General features: G+C 37.1%; 1 protein-coding gene across 12 annotated transcripts in view; it reads left to right on the plus strand.

The window, feature by feature from the left end:
• LOC140156872 (segment polarity protein dishevelled homolog DVL-1-like) overlaps positions 1–20,951 on the plus strand; it is a 186,577-nt gene that overhangs the window by 108,511 nt on the left and 57,115 nt on the right. The window contains exon 1 of one of the 12 annotated variants that reach the window (XM_072179883.1): positions 1,063–1,171. The exons of the other annotated variants lie outside the window; for them this stretch is intronic. Coding sequence (XP_072035984.1) covers positions 1,129–1,171 — 43 coding nt within the window. The 5' untranslated portion in view covers positions 1,063–1,128. Of the gene's footprint in view, positions 1–1,062; positions 1,172–20,951 lie in introns of those variants that run through there. 12 annotated transcript variants of the gene reach the window in all.

Consider the following 20,951-nt stretch of genomic DNA (forward strand, 5'->3'; position numbering starts at 1 on the left):
TAGTGATTGACAGGTCACAGTAAGGTACTGTACCCAATCAATGGCACAGAAGAGGAAGTGATGCAATCCCATAATTCAAAGCAACATTACGTTGTTGGGCAGGAAAAACCTCTTATATATTTGTGGCCCTTGAACATGTTTAAAACAAAACTGCCAAGAGGTTACATAGGAGGTTTTACTTAAACAGGCTCTGTGCTTGCTGTCTGATACATCTATGATCTAAGGGATGCACCATTAGACTTCTAGGAAGTGGTTAGGAAGAACTGGGCAATATTTAGTGCAAAAAAAAATCTTGTTGTCTTTGGCGGTGAAAAAAACGTTGACGCTGAACAAAAACTGCCCTGACCCCAACTTCCTAACCCCTCCGTGAAGTCTAATGGTGCATCCTAAGATTACCTTACACTTGCTGACCGCCGTGACAGCTTGCTTCACTCGTACTGTTCAAAGGCGCCAAGGTTTACTGAACATTGTTTAGCCCATATCCAGCCAAAGTCAGCGCAAATCAGGACTTTTAAAAATAGGGTGCAATTTGGTGAAACATGTTATTTTGAGACCTGGGTCTGACCCTATACAGGCCCTATACCCTCTGCTATAGGCAAAACATTAAATTCTCGATCATGAGAGGATGTACCTTCTGTGTACTGTTGCGTCAGTGTACTTTTTGTGGAATATAAAGAAGATTGTGCAACTGAACCTCGACCTTGTCTAGCGATGATCGTATCCGAAGTGTGATTGGTCAATTCTCAAAAGCTGTGCGTAGTACGCTCGGCGCAAATATATGTGTGTACCACTACCCAAGTTGGCTCTCATGGTCTTTATATTTTACCTATAGTAGTACTAGTAAAGTTCTGTTTAATAGAGCTGAGCATTATGGGAAGGCATTTCATCACCCTCATCTGGTCCCAACTAAGTCCTGGTATTGCATTCAAAGTCACAACCCATTTCCACCCTTTGAGAACGAAAATAATCATATGCTAAAGCATACAACTCACACCACATGCTTGTAATTTACTTGTCAATGATAAAAAGTAAGAAAGAAAAGAGAATAATTGCATAGTTGCAAGAAAGTGAAGTAATAGTTGTCCATATTGCAAGAAAGTTGGAATTTGGTCTGTAGCGATAGTTAGAATGTTGAGGCTGTTTGGAGGAAGAGGTGTCAAATATGAAGATAGTGAGTAGATTGTAGCTTGTTGAAGAATTTAGGTAAGCAGCTATTATTTCTTGGCATGTTTTTTCATTAAGGATTTATGCTGCACAAGAAGAAATGTAAAAGCTGCCATGTAATATTGTAAGACTGTAACGTAAGTGCTGTGTAACCATAGATGCTATGGTTACAGCTTAAAGTGCTGTGTAACATAAGACACATGTATAGTAGGTTTTAAGATATTTTGGTATGTTATTTTTAAAGCGTTATAGGCCTACAGTGTTGTACCTGTAGCTAGACTATACTTTGTTTCAGCTTGAGTTGACATGCGTGACTTTACGCAACAGCAAGGGTACCAACATTCCGCCCTTGTATGCATCTGTATAAATATGCTAAGTGGAATTAGGTTAGTGCATGTGATTCAATAATGCGAGCAGCGAAATCACTATACTTGATATGAACCAAAGTGTAGAATGGTAGGCAGAGGAGACAGCGGGATGGGGGAGGGAGCAATCATTAGTGGAAAGATCACATAATATTTAAGAAAGGAGGAAAGAAAACAGGAGGGGGAAATGTTATTATCTGAGTATACCCCATACTACAAACTTATTTGCGGAAAGGAGGGGGTGGTGGTATCATTCCCCTTACCAGCAGGTTTGGGTATGTCACCAAGTAATTTGAAGTTTGCAGGTCTGACTACCAGAAAATTTCGTCCCAAAGTGCATGATGTGTAAATCCTTTGATCCTTACCAATTGAATACTGTGCTCACCTCAAAATGTTTACGAGAATAACTAGATTCACACAAATCTTTTTACGAGAATCTGTACGAAATTTGATTTGCTAATGAACACCGAAATTCTAGCCGATTGGTATTTTGCACTGAAATATTAACCAATAGAATGATTACACATCCTAATTATTCAAACAGATAAAATATGCCAAAGAGTTCCAGAAGATGTTGAATATTTATCCAGCCGTAACTACAACATCCTCTACTGAGTCCTTGAGGAATTTGCACAATGCACTGTTTTTATTAACATTTTTCATGGTTTCAGAAGAGAAAAAAATATGACAAAAGATTTCCATATTAGTGTAAATTACATTAGCATTAGCAGGAAGATAATTGGCAGATGTAAGAAGCCTCTAATGACTCAATCCTATTGTCCATCTCCCCAGTGATGCTGAAGGTAGGGAGGAGCAAAGTTGGCGCTACAGTGGCATCCATTCGATTTGATTCACTTGGCTGATTTATATGATTATGTTGACATGAATTCTCAAGATTATGATGTGAGTGGTAGCTCCACGTTCATTGAATTGGCTGAATCATACATGTATGTCTTTTTTTACTCCTCTAAGATGATCATGTTTCCTTTAGAGATTTCTTTGCTTCAAGTTTATGATTCATCCATGTCTCTTCGAGGGATTAGTTCTAAAAAGCCTTATCTGCAATAGCTGCCCTATAGACATTCTGACAAATTCTGCATTTGATATAGTACACATCTGAAAAAATGACACCTGGCAGCTATTGCAGATAGGGGCTTCTTGCACTAACCCCCTCATGTTATCCTCGTAAGTCTCTTCCAAGGGTGAAAATATGCAGAAGCCAGGAGCCATTTACTCCTGGTAGACATACAGTTGATGAAGAATGGCTCTTGGTACTTACTTACAAAAGACACAATAGCTCCTAGTAAGTTGGTTGGCAAATTTATAGGAACCAAAACTGGTAATATCCTGTGCAGTTTACGTAGATGATTGGAAAATGTTGAACAAATGTAAGAATAAGTTATCATAGTATGGTAAACTAAAAGTGGAAATTTTTGCACAAAGGTTTATTTTCACTTTCCAACACAGCAAAAAACACACCAAAAACAAAGAGTGGACAAATAAACTTATGAGCTGTCTGGATATTTGTCCTCTTTAAAATTGATATATTTGGTTGCAGTTGGTGGCACTGGAAAAAATGGGGAATCCAAACAGCTCCATCCCATGATAATTTGGCATTTGAGGGGAAGTTTACTTTTCCAGATAAAGATATACATAAGAAACAGCAGGAGATGTTACTATCTTTGTTAAAAACTTGACTAATCTTCCCAGGAAATGGAACATTATTTTCAGGCCTGCTGCTTGGTGTGTCAGAATAAGATGATGCAAAAAAATTGAAACTTACAACTTCCAAAAAGTGCCATGAGAAGAAGTTAACGGATCTTAGGATTTCATGTGACATTTAACAGATATTGATCCAATGTCTACTCCTGCAAAGGAAGGAGTCTCACTGTAGTTTAGATCTTCCATTTGACATTTAACAACTATTGATCGGAAGTCTATTTGCATGATAGTAATTTAGTAATTTACCTTAGCCCCATAGTTTGCATGCATCTCAAACCTTTTCAAAACAATGAAATATGAAGCTCAAATGCTAAGCGCCAGCCGTCCATATTTGCGTTGACATCGTTTTGCGTATTATTATCTCGGAAGTGTCCAGTCTGGTTATGATTTGTATGTGATGTGTTGTGCCAGATAAAGGCTCCCGCTATGCATCTCGGCTGGCTACCTGTTGGACAAAAATAAATAAGGCATTGTTTCTTAACATAATTATATATGGTCTTATTTACTACGCTGCTCAGTTTTTAATTGAATTTATATTTTGTTGCATTAAATAATGATATATATATATGCAGCATGATGATCAAGTGAAAACAGTCTTACCAAAATCTCAAAACAAGAAAATATATAACAAATCTTTGTAAAAACAAATTTGGCTATGTATGACGAGTTACTCTAAAATTGTCAAAAAGCGATCACGTAGTGTTCCTTTATAAACTGTGCATCGAATATGTAATTACTTATTCTAGTATCATATTATTTGCATTCGTGATGAGCATGAGCTGAAATAGTAGATAACCGATTAAAACATTCTAAATGCAAAAGGGATACATGCATAGCAATTAAAGTTTAAGTCTATAGTGTGCATAGAATGTAGCATGAATGTTCAGTGTGTGAAGTTAATTTTGTTAAGGCCATCAAAATCTAATTATCACAATTAAATTTATGTAATGTCTGCTCAAAGGATGCGATTATCTTACACATCACAAGTTAATTTTCTGTCTTGGCCTTCGTCAGACTCCAGCAAACACCTGGTGAGCTATTAGTCACACGGCAGGGAAATAATAACCGATAGGAGGGGATGTCGGCAACCTTCAGAAGCGCAAACGCGGCACGGAATTATGGGTGTCACCACGGGCATGGACACCACACCGTAGGGCTTTGCTTCATGCAGGGCTTTGTGGGATAGAAAAACCAATGGTATCAAATATTTGGTGTGTGATGCTTTCATGGGCAGGAATGTCAAGGCGCTTAAAGTTAAGTTGACCTCACATGAGGGTGCAAAGGTCATCCTGAACTTTACTCTCGCAATGGAAATCAGCATGTGGAATTTTGTTTTGATGTCAAGAGTTTGAATATATTGACTGTTGTGAAAGCATTTGAACTGAAAATAAATGGGTATAAAAATAATGTTTAAAAAGGTAAAAAGGGCACTCTTCCTGAAAATTTCTGGCGTCCTTATTCAACCTTATTGCCCAAGATCTTAAATTCCTCCATTATTCTAAATCCACTTTTACCTTCTTGTGATGCAAGGCAACTGATGAAAGCTTTTGTTGTTCGAAAGACTGTCTTCCACCATCTTGTCTTTGTTTCACTTCAGTTCGCTTATCTTCATTTATTCTTCATATTCATAGCCTTTTCAGATTTTAGACTTGAATCCAACTCATCCAGCTAACAACTTCATATCCCTACTTTCCTTGTTCCCCTTCTTGGCCTGCTTTCCTACCCCACTCATTTATTCTTCTCTCCTGCAATGAAGCAATCAACCCAACTAATGATGGCATCCAACTCTTTCCTTCCATCTTCTTTCCTCTCCCTCTCTTTCTTGTCAAATATGCACCTTGGATCCCCTTCCTTGGCCTGCTTTTCTTTCCCACTCATTTATTCATCTCTCCTGCAATGAAGCAATCAACCCAACTAATGATGGCATCCAACTCTTTCCTTCCATCTTCTTTCCTCTCCCTCTCTTTCCTGTCAAATATGCACCTTCGGGTCCCCTTCCTTGGCCTGCTTTTCTTTCCCACTCATTTATTATTCTCTCCTGCAATGAAGCAATCAACCCAACTAATGATGGCATCCAACTCTTTCCTTCCATCTTCTTTCCTCTCCCTCTCTTTCTTGTCAAATATGCACCTTCGGGTCCCCTTCCTTGGCCTGCTTTTCTTTCCCACTCATTTATTATTCTCTCCTGCAATGAAGCAATCAACCCAACTAATGATGGCATCCAACTCTTTCCTTCCATCTTCTTTCCTCTCCCTCTCTTTCCTGTCAAATATGCACCTTGGGTCCCCTTCCTTGGCCTGCTTTTCTTTCCCACTCATTTATTATTCTCTCCTGCAATGAAGCAATCAACCCAACTAATGATGGCATCCAACTCTTTCCTTCCATCTTCTTTCCTCTCCCTCTCTTTCCTGTCAAATATGCACTTTCTCCTTGTTCGCCTTCCTGGCCTGCTTTCCTACCCCACTCATTTATTTATCTCTCCTGCAATTTTGCAATAAACCCAACTAATGATGGCATGTAACTCTTTCCTTCCATCTTTTTTCCTCTCCCTCTCTATCCTACCGATGCACCTTCTCCTTGTTCCCCTTCCTGGCCTGCTTTCCAACCCCAATAATTTATTCATCTCTACTGCAATGAAGCAGTCAACCCAACTAATGATGGCATCTAACTCTTTCCTTCCCTCTCCTCTCCTCTCCCTCTCTATCTTATCAATGCACCTTCTCAAGATTTGTTCCCAATCATCTTTTACAAATAGAGTATCCTTGTTCCCCTTCCTGGCCTGCTTTCCAACCCCACTCATTTATTCATCTCCCCTGCAATGAGGCAATCAACGCAACTAATGATGGCATCCAACTCTTTCCTTCCATCTGCTTTCCCTCTCTATCCTACCAATGCACCTTCTCAAGATTTGTTCCCAATCATCTTTTACAAATAGAGTACCCTTGTTCCCCTTCCTGGCCTGCTTTCCAACCCCACTCATTTATTCATCTCTCCTGCAATGAGGCAATCAACGCAACTAATGATGGCATCCAACTCTTTCCTTCCATCTGCTTTCCCTCTCTATCCTACCAAATATGCACCTTCTCAAGATTTGTTCCCAATCATCTTTTACAAATAGAGTACCCTTGTTCCCCTTCCTGGCCTTTTTTCCTACCCCACTCATTTATTCATCTCTTCTGCAATGAAGCAATCAACCCAACTAATGATTGCATCCAACTCTTTCCTTCCATCTCCTCTCCCTCTCTATCCTACCAATGCACCTTCTCAAGATTTGTTCCCAATCATCTTTTACAAGTAGGGTAATCATCCCATACTCCATCTCCAAACCAACCCATCTACCTACCTATCAATGTCACACAACACGTGAATAAATTGGTAGATTACATGATATAGACATGAACATGACAGTAGTACTGCTCACTTGTTTTTCACAAAAAGATTTACTTCTCCTTCAGCAGTGATTGATGTGTTTTGCTAGCGAAGATGCCACGTTTGTTTGAGAAAATTAATTTGAGAGAGGGAGACACAAGAGCGTCTCTATTTCTACGGTTTTGGCAGCATCTGAGGGATGCGAGGGAAAGTTCATCCTAATGTTTGTGATTGTTGAAACCGGAGACAATAGGATTTATTTGCTGTCTGATGGAGATGTGTTGTATACACACCGTGCATAGTTCTAATTTGTTCATTTGATGATTGAGTACAAGTGATGAATTGCTGTGAACTTTTTATTTTTGCTAAATACCTTGATGAAGTTGCGCATAATAATGACAAAATAATCAAGTTGGCCATAATTAGATACTATTTAATAAGTAACTGATATTAGCAAGAGGTTTCAATCAGGCCCGTACGCATGACTTTTTTTGAGGTGCTGATTTTGAAAAAGTAGACTTTTTTCAAAGGGGGGGGGTTATTTTGTGAAAAGTGGACTTTTCCCACCAAATTTGGTCCTTTTTTGACCAAAAAGCATAAAAGACCTGATATTTTAGGACTTGTAGACTTTTGCAAATTCCTGCGTACGGGACTAGTTTCAATGTTATTCTTTGAAATTCAGCAATGTATTACTTCCCAAACATACAGCCAGATAATGTGTACATATTTTGTGTAAAGAGTTAGAGAGTGAAGTGAAGAGTCTGTGGAGAAACAGGGTGTTTTTTTGTGTCTAATATCAAAGCAAATTTGAATCAAATAAAGATGATGATAGAATGTGTGGTATTCAGTTCATTGTCTTGTCAGGGTGTTTATAACTCAAATGATGCACTGCAAGGAAATTTGTGAATGTCATCATTGGTTATATATATATACAGAACTAGGGCAAGCAAATTTCATCCGTATTTTTGTTTAAAACAGGACGTATGTAAATTGATGACCTTTAAGAGCATCCCTCTGCAATCAAACCTACATGATCATGAATAAACATGAAACTATCTCTGCGCTCTGTTGCTTCATAGATGTGCCATAAAGTCATCAATTTTCCACCGCAAATTTATTTCATGACTATGTAAAAGGCCCGTTTAAAAAAAAAAAGAAAGTTCACAATTTGTAGCTGTTTTCAAGAGGACCTTTTATGAATGAACGAAAATGATACCTCTTCGATTGGACTTGCAGGAGCATCACACCAGATTCAGCAAATTAAAAATGCTTTTATAACCAAGTATTTAAAGAGATCTAGTTTATTCAAATGTCCACTTCATTTTCTCACTTCATCCAGTACTCGTGAGGCTTATGCGTGGACGTTCTGACCTGATGGCACGGACACACACTTACTGGTGAAATATGTGTTAAGAATATTCATTGATATGCCGTGGGCACCAGACATTCTGATAGTTAATGTCACCTATTGGCTGTTTTAACAAGCATGATGCGTATAGATGTACATGATCATCAGTGGTTGAAAAATATCAGGGAACAATATTAAGAGTTCAGATTAACCTGTGAAATATAAAGAACAATGTGCTGTTTTTGCTGTTTCAAAAATAAATATTGGATTTTTTAAAGTAGGGTATCAATTTAGAGCTAGCATTATAGGGCAGATGTTGGTGACCTTAATGCAAAAAGTTTGAATAAAAATGGTGTATATTATGTTTTTCATCAGAAGGCTTCAATCGCACAGGTTGTCCTTCAGTGTGATGTGTCTATGGTGCAATGAAGTATCTTTTTCATGGTACCACTTATCAGATATAGCCCCAAATATTGGCATACCAGTCTGAAAACAAAGACGCTTCTACTCAAATGAGGCTTGCAAAGTTGCAATTACTAATTTTACTGCAATGTACTTACATCAACTGAATCTAGCTACAGAATGGGAGATATATTCGCCTGGCCTTAGATATCAGAAAGAATGGCAACATTCATATTCTTTTGAAAAGCATTCACACTGGACTTTTTTCAAAAGATTTTGACATTTCCATTGGCGGTGATGGCCGGGAGTGACGGCAAATTTCAATCTCTCAAATGCCAAGTATAAAACCTATAACCACCAGAGATAACCCTCTAGGTCCAATAAATCTCAACATTTTGCAGTTTTCATCAAATCTAATCAGTTGTAGAGCCTCTAGAAAAGTTCAATTTGCCCCTTGTAAAGATTCGTGTTTAATAAAAAGCTGTGTTGTAGAGGAGAACCATGGCATACAGGTGCTTAGAAACAGGTACATTCTATCTGTCAACTGAGGTACATTAATTGAGAATGATGACCAAAAAACTGGGTCATTTCCTACCAAATATTTCATGATGTTCCAATTGAGTCGACTACCTCAAAGTAGTGTCAGTTTTAGTCTTCATCATTTCAAAATTATAAGATGACATGATTGATGAAGCCTTTGTATGAGACTAGTTTCGTTAGGGAGGAAGGGGGCGGAAAATGTTGATTATGTTCATTACTTGTTATAAAACATCAATGTTATGTTGACCCACTTTTGGTTTCATTTCAGGTGGGTGAGTGATGAGGGCCCATCTTTGTTGTAAAACTAGACCATTTTTCATCCTGATATGGCAGTGACGTGAATGCGTTGAGGCAGCTATTTTGCGGATGCATGTATTTGCCAGCGTTTTTAGCGAACACTAGTGATTTGAAACCATGCCCAATGAAAGACACACTGCTACATCAGGGTGAAAATGGTGTAGTTACATTTATTGGGCATCCTCAATCTTATGGTTTGTTCCCTTAACATTATGACTTGGGGGCAATGACCACTATGACATGGCCTTTAAGGTGGGTGTCCCTTAGCCTATCATCAACTTCCTCACAAAGGCTTATGCCATGGTCATTTACTAATTATTTCATTAAGAAGAGTTAAGCAGTATTTCAACATGACCATGGACTAGGTAGGGAACCAGCCAGCTACCCTGAAAGTCCTTTAGTGATGGGCATTGATGAATAGAAAGATTCAAATTATTTGGAAAAAAAATGGAACTGTAACTAATTTTTTCTGTACAAAACTATTTATCAGTTCATATATCTCAATCTTTATTATGATATTTATTAATTTATTCGAATATTTCTTACCATATACATTTTGTAACTTGTTACCAATTTGAACAGGTATATCTATAATACCATCAGCAAACTTTGATAATATCAATATATCAATCAATTTGCCCATCCCTAATCTCCCCAAACAAGTTTAAATCCCCTGCATAGGGAGAGCAGTGTTAGCCTGGTTTTGATCAAGTTGAAGGGAAACTGGTACCATTATAGATTTCTTAACACTCCCCTGCAGTGAGGTACTTTAATGATTTTTGTTCCCATGGTCAAGAATTTAGTAACACATCAGCTCATTAGCTCACTGAAGCATTTAGTCAACCACTTAAAAGTGAGAAGTTTGACAGCTATGGAAGCAGTCATGTTGCCTTGTTATCTTCAGTAGATAAGATGCGTAATTTTGATGAGAAGGATGCATGCTTGCTGCTCTGTAAAGTTGTGAAAGGTATGCTCTATCAGGAATATGACTGCTTGGAATACCGCTTGGAATAGTGGATCATAATCTTTTCATTCAACTGTATTAGGTTCTGCGGAAACTTGTATTACCTTGCTATCTTCGGTAGACAGGTTTTAAAGAAATGTGCTTACTGCTGAATTGATGCTTAAAAATGAGTTTAAAGATCGGTATGCTGTTGATACTTGAGACATTGGATCACAATACTCTTTATTGAAGCCACCTGAAGAAGACAGTCATTTTGCCTTGCTCTCTTCAGTAGACAGGAAAACATGTGGTTGCTGCTGTATGTGATGGGTAGATCATATTGTTTTAGGAATACTTCTTGGAAAACTGGATCATAAACATTCTCAGCTAGCTCAGTTGTCTTGTTATCTTCAGTAGACAGGATGCATCGTCTACTGCTTTGTATATTGATGTTATGGAAGGAGTGGATTGGGTATTTTGCTTCAGATGTTCAACTTCAAAATTTCTCAAACAGCTTTGGAAGAAAGTTTGGGTTTATCTATGAATGAGATGACAAAAATGATGATGAGGGTAGTTGCATAGATTGAGCCATTTTTTCTACTGGTATAACACTTTGTAAGGAAGTTATGAGATGGTTTAAATATCTAAGTGATGTGCTACAATTTGCCGTAGTAGACAACTTAGGAAACAAGATGATGAACATTTTGATAGATCCACTAACTTTGACTTATAGCATCAGATGATGTCAATACCTTTTTCGGTTTGTGTCTGATGAAATTTCCTTGGGATATCTGTCTGATATGAGGGTGTATGCATGGATGATAATGGTAATCCAGGAAATATTTAGTAGCAATGATGATTATGATTATGATATGCAACATTTCATGTCTATAAATACCATTTCATGCATCACAAGTTTTACTGTTCCAATCTACGGATTGATACATTTGAATAGGCATATCATTTGGTAAAATTCTGAGGATAAAGAAATCAGAAGGATTTATAAAAGATTTGGATTCCATTTTACACTGTTTTCTTGTTTGATGGGCAGTGTTTTGTAAGCCAAGGATTTGTAATTTACTCATGAATCCTTTTGGTTTCAGCTGATTTCCCCATAAGTTATGTGCTTTCTTTTGCAAGAATGTTGTTGCATTATTTTGATTTAGCTTTATACATTGAAAATCTTGTCTAGAGTTGTTGAGTTAATACCTTGATAGAGCCATGCAGCTGGACATTCAGTATATTTGTAGCAGGAATTATGCATTTTCACTGTTTTCTTTATTGCCTTGATAGCAACTGTTGCACCAAGCACTTCAAGTTGTTTATCAGTTGTTGAGAGCCGGGAGATAACGTCAAGTAGCCAAATGGCTCGCAGTCTGTGTCCAGAGTAGGAATTAAGCTTTATTCTAATGACATTCACAAAACCATTATTTTCATGTGGTGAATACAAATGTGTCCGCTGTGAACTGAACATTTTCTCGATAGGGTAGTTTGTCCGATTTGTCATGTGCAGCCATCTCAAATTCCAAAACTCCTACACAAATGCATGGTTCTTGATGCAGAAGGCATCAGCTGAAAATAAAAAAAACTCTCACTGTAGACATGAGGTTGTTTTCATGTTGTAAGCTCTATTCTCAGCCTCTCTTTTGCATGGGCTATTAATTACAGATATATCATTGCAGAAAATTGGATTTTTGCTGTGGGTATGAGGTTGCTCTCTTTGATAGTGAAATTTAAAGTAACATGTTGTATTTTGTATTTTCACCGTTATGTTTTCATGGTTTTGTTTTGTTTTGGTAGTAGGCTTGTAAACTTGCAGAAATGATGACTTTCCCCGTTATTAGGTACTTGTCTTGGGACAATGAAAGCTGGTTGATCACTATGTTTGTTATCATATTCTCAACCCCCCACTATCAACTACATAGATGTTGACACTACATGTAGAAAGACATTTTTGCACAATTGAGAACTTCACAGGAGTTATGAGACTCAAAAAAGTTATGCTTTCATTTTGTGCATAATATTCATGTTGGCGTCAAATTTTCCAAGGTTTTGATGGTAATAGTAATAGTGAATGCCAGTAACAAATTACCTGTCACTCTCTTTAATATCTAGTTGAACATGGCAATGGCAATGAACCACTTAATGTTGCATGTATGGGAATAAAGCTGTCCATTTTAGGCCTTCATTTTATCGCTATTTGGAGTTATTTTAAGCGTAGTTTGCCCCCAGTGTTTTGGCAGCTGCAAGTAAACATTCATTAAAACTTGTGAGCAAATGTAACATAACTTATTATAAAACTCTTGTAACACTCTGCCAATGTGAATCAACTCACCCCAAGTTCTTTCATTGATTTTCAAGGAGCTTAGACGATGCCTTGGAGCAACTTGGATTTTCACGATAACATTTGAATTTTACTGCAATTTGCACTATTCTGCAGAATTTTAAGCAGCTTGTGCCTACATTATGCAGAGTAAGGTGGTTCAAAAAATACTTAAGCTCTTTATATTTGCTTGATAGGTGTAGGTACTTGAACTTTTTCATATAGGTTTATACACACAGCTAGGTTGTGAGTAAATGCAGAATATTTTTGATCAAATATTTTAGAAGTTGTTCACTTACTTGTTTTTGACACTTATTGTGGATAATACTTTGCTTGTGTAGCTGTCTATGAATTTCAAATCCTTGAACTGAAGAGTTTACTTAGTAAATCTCTGTAATATATTTATTCAGTATTCTTCAAACTTTGGAGTGGGGAGAATGCCAGCGCATTTTTTGTTAACCTCCTGCAAAATCTGCTCCACATATATGGCTGTATCTTCCGGATTTGCCAGGTTGTGTAGGTGAGACTAATCGTGGGCCGCACAGGTGTCCATCTTTTTTGATATTGCACCTAAATTTTGTAATTTGCTCAATGCATTTACCAAATTTGTTATGTTTGTGAAGATCTTGTGGTATCTTCCCTCCAGAGGGAGTTCTTGTAGAGATTGGGAATGACTGGAATCCAAAGATGCCTATACTGAAATGGCTGCCAGAAATGAAATTGTGATACTCTCAATATTGTATTGTTTTAGTTCAGGAAGCTGTCCCTTTAGAAAATGTTGTGTACATGTTCAGCTGACCTGTTCTTGGCAATAGTTGTTTCTTTCGTTATTTCCAATCTTGACTACTGTAAACTTGCATTCAGTCCTTATCTGCAGCCAGATTGTTTATTTTACAAGCTCTGTATTCTCAGGTGCAGGAGTTGATGATACTTGGAGAACTTTACAGAATCTTTTTTGTGGGATTTGGGTATGAATCTCACCAATGTGCAATGCAATGTTCATTGACCCTAGTATGCTTGTTTCTTTTGAGGATCTAAACTTTGTACTCTAGGTACTGTTGCTGATACCTACAGATAGCAGTGTACCGATCGATCAATGTATTTTGTGTTTGGTTTAGAGCACCTTGCTATGGTCAGTGATGAAGTTTGACGATAAGGCGGTAACCTATATCAAGATGGAACTACTCAAGTGGAATTAAAACCGAACAAGATTATCGGCTGACCACCTGTATGGTTGGTAAACTAACACCATGAGTACAAGGGGAGAGAGGGAATCCACAGTGGTGGGTGCAGACAAAACTATGTACAATTATATTAAGTAGACCAACCCATGTGCGATGGATTTAGCTATGGTTTCAGTTTGTTTGGTTTTAGATTTGCCACGCTGTAGGAGAGAAGAGTCAGAATTATCTTGAGAAATTTGGTCAGTATGTGTGCGATGACCTTAGTGATTACAACTTCTAGGATTCCAGTTGAATATATTTTGGTGAAGAGCAAGTGGATTTGGTGAACTTGGCAAGGAGATTTTACGAGTTGGTGTGATGTACATAGCAACCTGGGGGATGTTTTGATCATCTGTCCATTCAGTGATCATACATGTATCAAAATTATCTTGAGAAATTTGGTCAGTATGTGTGCGATGACCTTAGTGATTACAACTTCTAGGATTCCAGTTGAATATATTTCGGTGAAGAGCAAGTGGATTTGGTGAACCTGGCAAGGAGATTTGAGGAATTGGTGCGATGTACATAGCAACCTGGGGGATGTTTTGATCATGTGTCCATTCAATGATCTTACATCTGTGGTGTGATTTATCAGTTGAATATCCTGGAGTAACCACCAGCCTGGTAATCATTGATGGATGCAATATTTTTTCCTTTTTGGATTTATTTATAAGCGTGGAAATGAATTTACCTCTCTGTCTGATTGTATTCAGATTTATCAGCATCAAACGTGTAATTCCAGGCAGTTTTAATAACCATGATACTAGAGCTTTGTGGACTATGTATGTAGTGAAATTCATCTGGCTGAAGAATCCTTGTAAATTTGAATCTGCTAGTAAAGTAGTATGGAATACTTTGCAGGCTCATCATAATGAACCAAACACCACAATCATCGGATAGTGTTACAGACAGTGTTTCTCTTTCATGACAACCAATGCTTTATTTTGTTATCTCTATTGTACATCACCTTCATCATACTCTCATCCATCAATGTCTTGGTTACTAGGAATGAGGATGATTACTTTGTGTTAGCCTTCATGGCTTTAGCAGAGATGCGATAACAAGGGTCATATAAGGACCATGACATCAGTGTTCACATTTAGCATTTGTGGGGGAGGGGAATGTTTTTATTGGAAAACCTGAGAACTCTGGCTAGTTATTTTGCTGATCTTTAGTGTGATGTTTGTCAGATTGAGTTACTGCTGCTTTGTAGCTTCTTTTGGCATTGAAGATTTTCTGGGAGTGGCTCACAGTTTCAGATCTAATTTGCCAATACTTTGACCAAAATCAGACCTAACACAGAATTCAGATGTGTACTGTCATGACTGTCGCATAAGGTTTGGCTGTTTCTAGAATTTCATTCAAATCATGTGAAGCAATTTGACTGTTAAATTAGTGTGTGCTGTGTTGCAAATGTTGTTGAAATAAAACAGTAATTTGGTGTCTAGCGAAAAGGTGTCCAATTCAGACCGTCATCATGGGAAGTTGTTCAAACAGTCTGATGGGTAATGCAATGAAATGACTGGGATGCAAGCATAATAAAATGCGTACCCTGAAACTTGAAAAAGTTGTAGGAATGTTGTGACAAGGGATAGGAATCACATACCTGTTATTTTGCTTCCCCTTAGCCTCTGCCAAAGGTGATAGCTTTTAAAGAGCAGTGGTAATCTATGTAAGTATTGTCACCTGGACTTGATTGTTATAGTGTCTCGAAAACTAAAACTGGTCAATTTGGCACAGTTTTATGTGCATTGATCAGTTGTGTAACACTTTCTTGATGTTTGCAATATTTATTCTGTGCATATACTTTTCAGCCATTTTTGAGAGAAGAAGGTTCTCTGTAGATGTAGGTTCTTCTTCTAATTTAACATCAGATTGTAGTGACCCAATACATATTACAAGATGACTTGACTAGTGACTTGAATCAAGTATGAGTAATGTGACTTCGTAGCCAGGGGTTGCGACGCACCGCCACAAATTTGAAAAAGTATGGATTTTTAAAGCCTTTTGGTCAAAAAATGTCCAAATTTGGGGAAGAAAGTACACTTTTCACAAAATTGCCCCCCTTGGGAAAAAAGTCCACTTTTCAAAATCAGTACCCCCCCCCCCACACAAGAAATCCTGGCTATGGGCCTGAACATGTGACCTGTCTTTCATGACTTGACTGTAAGTCTGATAAAAACATAAAAAGTGTGGTGAAAACATCCATCAAATTGGACCAAATCATGAGGGTTTTGTCGTACTTGTGCAAATGTTTTTTGTTGTTATTTAACTTTACCTCATGAAGTTGGCCAAGAATATGCCCTTTTGCTTCAACATTATATAACATTGGATGTTGAAAGTGCTTTAATGTGCCAAGTGCTTCTGCAACAGTTTGTTTTGATCGTAACTGTTTTCTATTCAGTGCAACGTCTCATTATAGTGTCTGAATGAGACTCGGGTAATAAGTGCTGAGACGCAAGTTATCATCATCCATCAATTTCTCTGGGACTGACCATACGCAATCTTGCTAATGGACCTCCTTCATGTGTTGGAATACTGAATGAGCAGAATGTTATTTTGAAGTGAGACGTGAACGAAACATTTCCCCTCTCAATATACCCTCTTAATTGTGTCTTTACTTTGGTATCTATTTTAGTGTGTTATTTGCAAGTATCTTAACAAGCAAATGTAGAAATAGTGTTTCGAACTGAGATAGAGAAGTATTTTTTGTTGAAGTTGGTCAGTCGAAATTGATCAGTCTCGACTTGATAGTGCATTTCCATGGCAACCTGTTTGACGTGGTGTTTGTAAGCCCTGCTGAATTTGACACTAACTGCAAATAGAAAAGACACAATTATTAAAGTTACACAAAATAAGCAGGTCTCTAAATCTTGGATTTGCTTTGTAGGTTATTTTGTTTTACAGGCAGCAAAAGGATTATATCTAGATGACAAAACTGCAAAATGAGCAAACAATTTGACGTCTGCTAACAGGAGTGCCAACTTAAGTTGTTTGTATGTTGCAATATGCAATAATTATCTTGCAGTGAAATACAATGGTTCTTCAAAAAGGAACACAAAAAGCGATATCGGCATACAAAATTTGCAGTGCATTTAAACACCTTTAATTTGATATCAATTATTCATTTATTATTGTGTAATACTGTTAATTGTTAACATCAAAAACAATATTTGTCTTTATTTGATTAATATTTATTTAATAAATCATTTTGAACAATATTTTGTTAGCACAAAAACAAACAATTTTCAGAGTTCAGCTGTTTCAAAACTGGTCAAAACTGTCCCACAATGCATTTGAAATTTGTGATGCTGATCAATATGATAGTGATATCACTTATTGAGCACTGTTAAGCTTGTACTTGTGATGTTTTGGAAAATATACTTAAGATTCTGTCCAAGATAAATTTCTTATTTTCGCATACTTTGGACCCAAACCGAAAAAATGCAAGTGTTTTTTAACTTTTAAAATTCGGCGATTCACTAGTGATGAAATTTTAAATCTTAAAATTTGTATAGTAAAAATAACAAAAACAGGTTAAGGGTACTACACCCCTGTCCAATTTTGTGCCTATTTTTGCATTTTTCTCAAAAATTATAGCGCATTGGTGACAAGTACGACATGTATATTATAGGGGCAAGGACTACAACTACTGCACTGGAAGTTTTATTTCAGCACAGACAACAGTTGTGGAGTTACAGTCAAAAATGAGGGAAAACCAGTATTTGATCAATAAATCAATAACTACTTGCCTTGAGTTGCTGAATTTTCAGTGCAGTAGTTGTAGTGTTTGCCCCTATAATATACATATCTTACTTGTCACCAATGCGCTATAATTTTTGAGAAAAATGCAAAAATAAGCACCAAATTTGCCAGGGGTGTAGTACCCCCTTAAGTCGTTGAAACAACTCCTCATCACCACGGATGCATGCATTTGTCAATTGCTGGTGGTGTATAATGTTACGTTAAAATGTTTGTTGCCGCCCAATGTTTAGATGTCCCAGATAGACACCTTGTTTAAATAGTTGTTGGCAGTCTGACATAGTTAGATCTCTTATATTTAGCCCAATTTGTTTGCTATTTTGTCTTTCCCTCCGGTCCCTTCAACTCACAGTTGGTATAGATTTTCACAGCCTGGATAAATGGAGTAGTTTTCTGCATACGATCTCTGCAGCATACCGATAAACCTTGATATTGGTGTTGAAGAGTAGTGTTGGTGTGATAGTTGGTTAGAGTTGGTTTTTATTTTTTAACCCAAGTGGCGAAAACCTTTTGGGAACATGTTGTCATAACAAAAAGGGCACAGTGATGGGGCCTTATTTGAAAGATGAAATAACACGAAGGGAACGGCGACACACGCAGAGCTATCTATTTTACTAGATGCCTGCGGAGATTAAGAATTAGTAAGAAGGAAAGAGACCACTGAGGGAGGTGATGTGAAATGGATAATGTAGGATTGGTTCCTAGCTCAAGTTGTCTAATTCACTAATTTCTGGATTCGTTTTAAAGGCTTTCGGATGTCGTCTTTTGAATAGTCTATTTAGGCATGTTAAAATTTCAGCTATGATGAATGTTTGTACGATACATGTATAAAATGTGCATGCATTAATTTAAAACTTATTCTGAAGTTTTAACATTTTGCCTTCTTTAAGGGGGTACTACACCCTTGTGGTAAATTTGTGACTATTTTTGAATTTTTCTCAAAAAATAATACCACACTGGTAATTTAATATATGTATATTATTGGGGCAAGGAATCCTTTTACTACACTGAAATTTCATTGTTTTTTTACAAGCGGTTCAGTATATATGATAGAAAGTGAGGTACATCCTAGCGGTACCTTATTTCTTATCAAAAATAACGAACCGCTTGTCTTGGGTCACTGAACTTCCAGTGTAGTAATTGGATTCCTTGCCCCTATAATATACATAACTTTTGTTACCACTGTATTATTAGTTTTTGAGAAAAATGCAAAAATAGACAAAAATTCATCGAGGGGTGTAGTACCCCCTTAAGGACTTTGTCCTTGATTGTAATTCTGGAGACAAAGTTCCATTCAATCAATTCCTTGAAAATATGTGTTTATCTGCAAGAAAGAAAAACAGTTTGTGGAAAAGAGTGAGTAATTTCTTTTAGTGAAACAGTTCTTCCGCACAGTCATAAACTCACAAGATTCATTGACCTCCCTAGTTGTCAAAAAAAAAGTACTTAAATACTTTCAGGCAAACTTGTTTAATAAGTTGAGAGTACCATGTGTGTTAAATCTGGTACCAATAAGTGTGTGAAAATGTAAATTTAGACTTTAAAGTACAATAACTAACAATAGACCGAAGTGTTATTGTATTACATTCCCACCATGCTACCTACGAAAAGAGCCATTCACATCTTTAGAGCGTTCACTTTCCAAAACGTGACCTCAGCAATTACACTTGCCATTCAGCACTTTACCAAATTAAATAGTCCCAATTTATTCATTCCATGGTTTGATCCAATCAATTAAACCCCCATATCATTTTCCAATTTAATCCTTGAGTGAAAGCTTGTGCTGAGTAATTTTTGTCAAACAAAAATTTCAATCGCCCATGATTTGTCCACAATTATTGTCCGACCATAACCAACCACAGTTCTATATTTATTTTCATAAAATTTTACCACACCAACTCTTCACAGACCTTGCTCATGTCACTCAAATGTGTAATTGCTATTGTGTATTATTGCATAGTTATCAACTGCTGAGAAAGAGGTTTGATCAATTAGTTAATTGATGGTGCGTAATGAGGAAGTGTATTTTAGACTATTGTGAGGTATTGTAGGTATTTTATTGACCATGTAATGGAGACAATGGTTACTTGATGAGGCGTATAAAATGACTATTGAAACACCTGTATTGTGAACTTACACTTGTCCCTCCCTAATTTGGGAATAGTTATGAATGGAACATCATTTATAGAAACCAGTCATTTGTAACGTGTATCCAGGAAAGTTTATAGCTGCTCTGTAGATTTTATGGTAGGCCACTATACATTACTTATTGCAAAGAGTGTGAAATATCTTATGTTTGAAGATCTTTCATTGCTACAAGTTACGAAAGCTACAAATTCATTAGTAATTTTATAGTTGTCATTTTGCTTCTTGTAGAGAGGATAAAGAAGGAGTAATTGCAAAACTTGATCATTTGGTTCTTGCAAGGGTGGTTCCAGGTTCTTGCTGACATGACGTACAATGCCAAAATCTGAGTAATTGTATGTAGCAGGTCAATTTTGCTTTCATAACATTGTTGCATTATTGTAGTTTACATGTGGCAGCTATTTGGGAAAGGACACCAAACTTTCACAGCATGGCTATTTGATGGTACAACACTCCTCCCACATGATTGGCCAGAATGTGTTCTCATTCCACCCAATAAGGTGTATTTACATGGGTGCAATGACACATTATTGAAACGTCAAGGTCCGTAGGGTGTAAGTTCACCTATTATTTTCAACAAATTGCTTGTAAAATTGGCTCCATGAGATGCAGATAGGTGAGACTTGAAAACATTTGTGTGCGGATGAAGAAGCAGACTGACGACTGGCATCAGACTCTTGGCTACTGTCTACATATTCAGACAACCATTAGTAAACTTCGATTTTTGATATTAGGCCCCCCAAAAAAATTGTTTGTTTGTCTTCCACAGCTTTGAAAGAGGACATGCGGGCGGGCGGATTTTTTTTTTTTAATTTTTTTTTCGGATTTGGCGCATTCCTGGACCGAGCTAGAGCTAAATGCTACAATCATTCATGTTGACTTTAAAAAACCAACATTTTGTTTCATTAATATGCAGTTATAATTTGTGTTCATATCATAGTCTTTTAATGATTTCAAATCCAATGTATTTTGAAGTCACTAAAAATAATAGACTATGACATGAACACGAGTTATAACTTTGCATATTGAAGACACAAAATGTTTTTGGGGGGCTTTTTTTAATTTTCAACCATGAAAGATCTTAGTATTTAGCTTTAGCTAGGTCCAGAGATACTTCAAATCTGAAAAAAAAATTGGTCAGGCCTTCATCTGAGGAGCGGGCGGTGGAGGACAAACAAACAACTTTTTTTTTTGGCCCAAGGTGATGTTGAAGTGTGAACTTTGATTCCTGGTTAGTGGGTTGTTCATATCAAGCAATGGGACCGGAGAAAACATGTGTACCTTTAAATATTATGTTTTCATTTTTGCTTTGCTTACATTGTGAAAGGTTCTATCGATTGTGGTATTA

This window comes from Amphiura filiformis, chromosome 7, assembly GCF_039555335.1.
Source record: "Amphiura filiformis chromosome 7, Afil_fr2py, whole genome shotgun sequence".
Classification (NCBI taxonomy): Eukaryota; Metazoa; Echinodermata; class Ophiuroidea; order Amphilepidida; family Amphiuridae; genus Amphiura; species Amphiura filiformis.